The sequence below is a fragment of the Teleopsis dalmanni genome, chromosome 1, assembly GCF_002237135.1.
Source record: "Teleopsis dalmanni isolate 2A chromosome 1, ASM223713v2, whole genome shotgun sequence".
Taxonomy (NCBI): Eukaryota; Metazoa; Arthropoda; class Insecta; order Diptera; family Diopsidae; genus Teleopsis; species Teleopsis dalmanni.
Window position 1 is genome coordinate 226,832,813 of NC_051846.1, and position 3,011 is coordinate 226,835,823.

Here is a 3,011-nt window from a genome sequence, read left to right on the forward strand (position 1 = left end):
ACCACCAAAGAACATGGGTCATAAATCATACAATAATAAAAACGTCTATATATGTATCACAACCCATGCAAACCTCCCTGCGTTCAAAATCAAAATAAGACCAAAATACGAACATAAGCACTTTATCTGCACACTCATAGGCATATACATCCCTTATCACATCTCTTTCATTCATATCTCATATTTCTCATCCATATCAATAGCCAACGTATATTTAAATAAATGCTCTTGCATTTATTACCTAGCTTTCAGTCCATGTGACTTACCAATAGGTATTTAAAAATATATATATTTCTGTCCTTTATAAGTTTCCACTTATGCGTTTCGCCTGGGAATTACCCAGGCTCTTCAGAGTGGATACTGAATATTACAATAGTTTATTGTCTATGTATCTATGTCATCAGCCTAATACATTTCATATTAAAGAATATAAATAACATCCCAATTTTCAAAGCAATCAAAAATTGTATAAATTATATATTGAAACATACCATATTTCAAATGTTCAACAAAAGTATTCTCACACTCGAAAAAATCCAATACATCAATTCATTCAAATATACATTCAACAATACTATCACTTCTAATATTTCTCATACTCGAAAAATATTCAATACACCGTACCGTACAAAATATCAAAAAATATGAAATTATGCTTCATGATGCATGATGCTAATCAAAAATAGAAACCATCTATATCATAGATCAACTATACAATAAGTTTATAATTATCTCTTTTCTTAATACAAATACTGACAAAAAACTTTACCCAACTCGAAATTGAATAATTAACACCTTCTAAAATACCCACCACTATCACTTTTTTAACCCAACATAACTTTTAAGATATATATTTAAAATTTTTACAATTTGTTTATGAGGTGTTCAGTTTTTGGATAATGTATTCTTGTTAGATATGACTTAATAAAGTAGACACTTTTATTATAATAGTTATTAGTCCAAAAATACATAAAGGATAGAGCCCTGAAATTATTTGCGAAAACTGACAGACTTACCAACACTGCGTTATCAAATCTCAAAATGGTTACAGGCTCCTCGGGGAGGTATGCAGATCGGAGGTCAATTATTGCTTAGTCTGATGATAAACAACAATCTAGTCAAAGTGTAAAGAGGGGTTTTGAAAATACCTCGAGTTGAAAAATAGTATAAATGCTTAAGTGCACTAGCTCAAAACAGCTTCAACATAATAATAATAGTTATTAGATAGAATGTATATATGTACAATATTTGCAGTAGATTAATGTTTTATAATATTTGTATGCATAAGAACATATCGTCAATGCTCAAATTCCCCTCATCATACAATATATAATGGAAGGAATTTGTCATATACCCAATACACAAGACCTTTCGCCCTATGATATTGAGCCCAACAGGATTAAACATATATGTTCCAGCCCAGACATGCAGTTATCAGCTTTTTAGCTTTTTTCACCTAAAAACACTCCCATGTTTACTGATGGATATACATGAGTAATTTAATAAAAATAAATAGATACATTATTATAATGAAGTAAATCTAATTACTGAACCTTTGTATACATATATTTGAATGCTCTATATACATGTCATAATAAACAATTATCTTATTATCTATTCCATTTTATTTTGGCTGTGGAATTTTTTCAAACAATGTGTGTGTAGTGGTATATTACACCTTTTACACAAATATGAGGATGGTTTATGACAAAGCTTGCACCGCCTCTTTTAATTGCCTACTATTTTTATAATTAAATAGTGACCTTTGATTCGGGGCATATTTTCAGGTTGCTCCTCCTTGGAGATTGACATTGGAGGAGGGTCACTATTATCGGCATCATTGTTGTCATTTTCGCTAGATGATTTTTGCAATATTTACACGAAAGTCTTTTTGACTTATAATATTCTCTGCATGCAACCAACGAACAAAGTAATCCAATTTCAAGGCATTCACGATGGCTGAATCAAGTACAGCTAGCTATAACGGCCAGTACCACTTTTTAGATCCGATTGCAATATAGTAATTTTGAACTGCATTATCATTTAGATCAACTCCTCCCGTATATTAAATTTACCTTATATTTACAGTATATTAAATTTAAAATCACTCGCTTTTGCCGACTGAATGCAATAAAATAAGTATTTACCATACTTTTATTGCTTTAACTATTGCTCAATGACTGTGTCCTTCCATTTCAATTAAACTATAGTTAAGCAACTTAGAAAATTAATAAGGCCTTGAGTGCTATTGGAAAATTTATTAATGTTCCGTGCAGGCACAAATATTCAAATTTGCTGCCTTGGACGTGTTAATGTGAAATTCGTCATTTTTGTTTACTGTTACAAAATTTATATATAAGTGATAAAAACCATCATTCAATATCAAGCCCATTATACTGTTAACATAATTTAATAAATACTGCTAAATAAATTATTTAATATACTCATTTTGTATCCAGTATAAACCTGCTATAATAGTTACTCTTATCATGTGCGTATTTTATTATAATTTATTCATCTAAAAATAATAATAAAATATCATTAATCTCTATCAACAAATATATGGATTTACGTCACCATTAAAATTTTTAAATTTATTTATGACATGTCCTAATTCCCTTGTTGAATACATCTTTATGAAACAACAATGATTACAATAACTGATTTACATATAAAATCAATTGTTAATTCAAGGCACATTATACATAACTGGTATATTATTAGATATGCATTTATATATTATATTAAATATTATACTTAATAATTTGTACATACTATTACATATTCTATCCAATTAATATCTTATTATATTTAAGATTCAAATTCTGTTTATTCATAAACTACTTAATATTATATTTATCAGAAAATATATCTACGTATTAATAAATAACAAATAATAAATAAATAAACAATCAAATGTTTAAACAATCTATATGTTAATCCATTGCTTAAATAAATATAATAACCTATTAATCAAGTACATAAATAAATATGTCAATCTTTTTCTAAAA

At 27.9% G+C, this 3,011-nt stretch overlaps 1 protein-coding gene across 1 annotated transcript in view; it reads left to right on the top strand.

The window, feature by feature from the left end:
* The first annotated feature begins 1,955 nt into the window (after positions 1 to 1,955).
* Positions 1,956 to 3,011, top strand: part of LOC119667569 — a 2,249-nt gene continuing 1,193 nt past the window's right edge. Inside the window, exon 1 of the mRNA XM_038076873.1 lies at positions 1,956 to 2,012. Coding sequence (XP_037932801.1) covers positions 1,956 to 2,012 — 57 coding nt within the window. The remainder of the gene's footprint in view (positions 2,013 to 3,011) is intronic.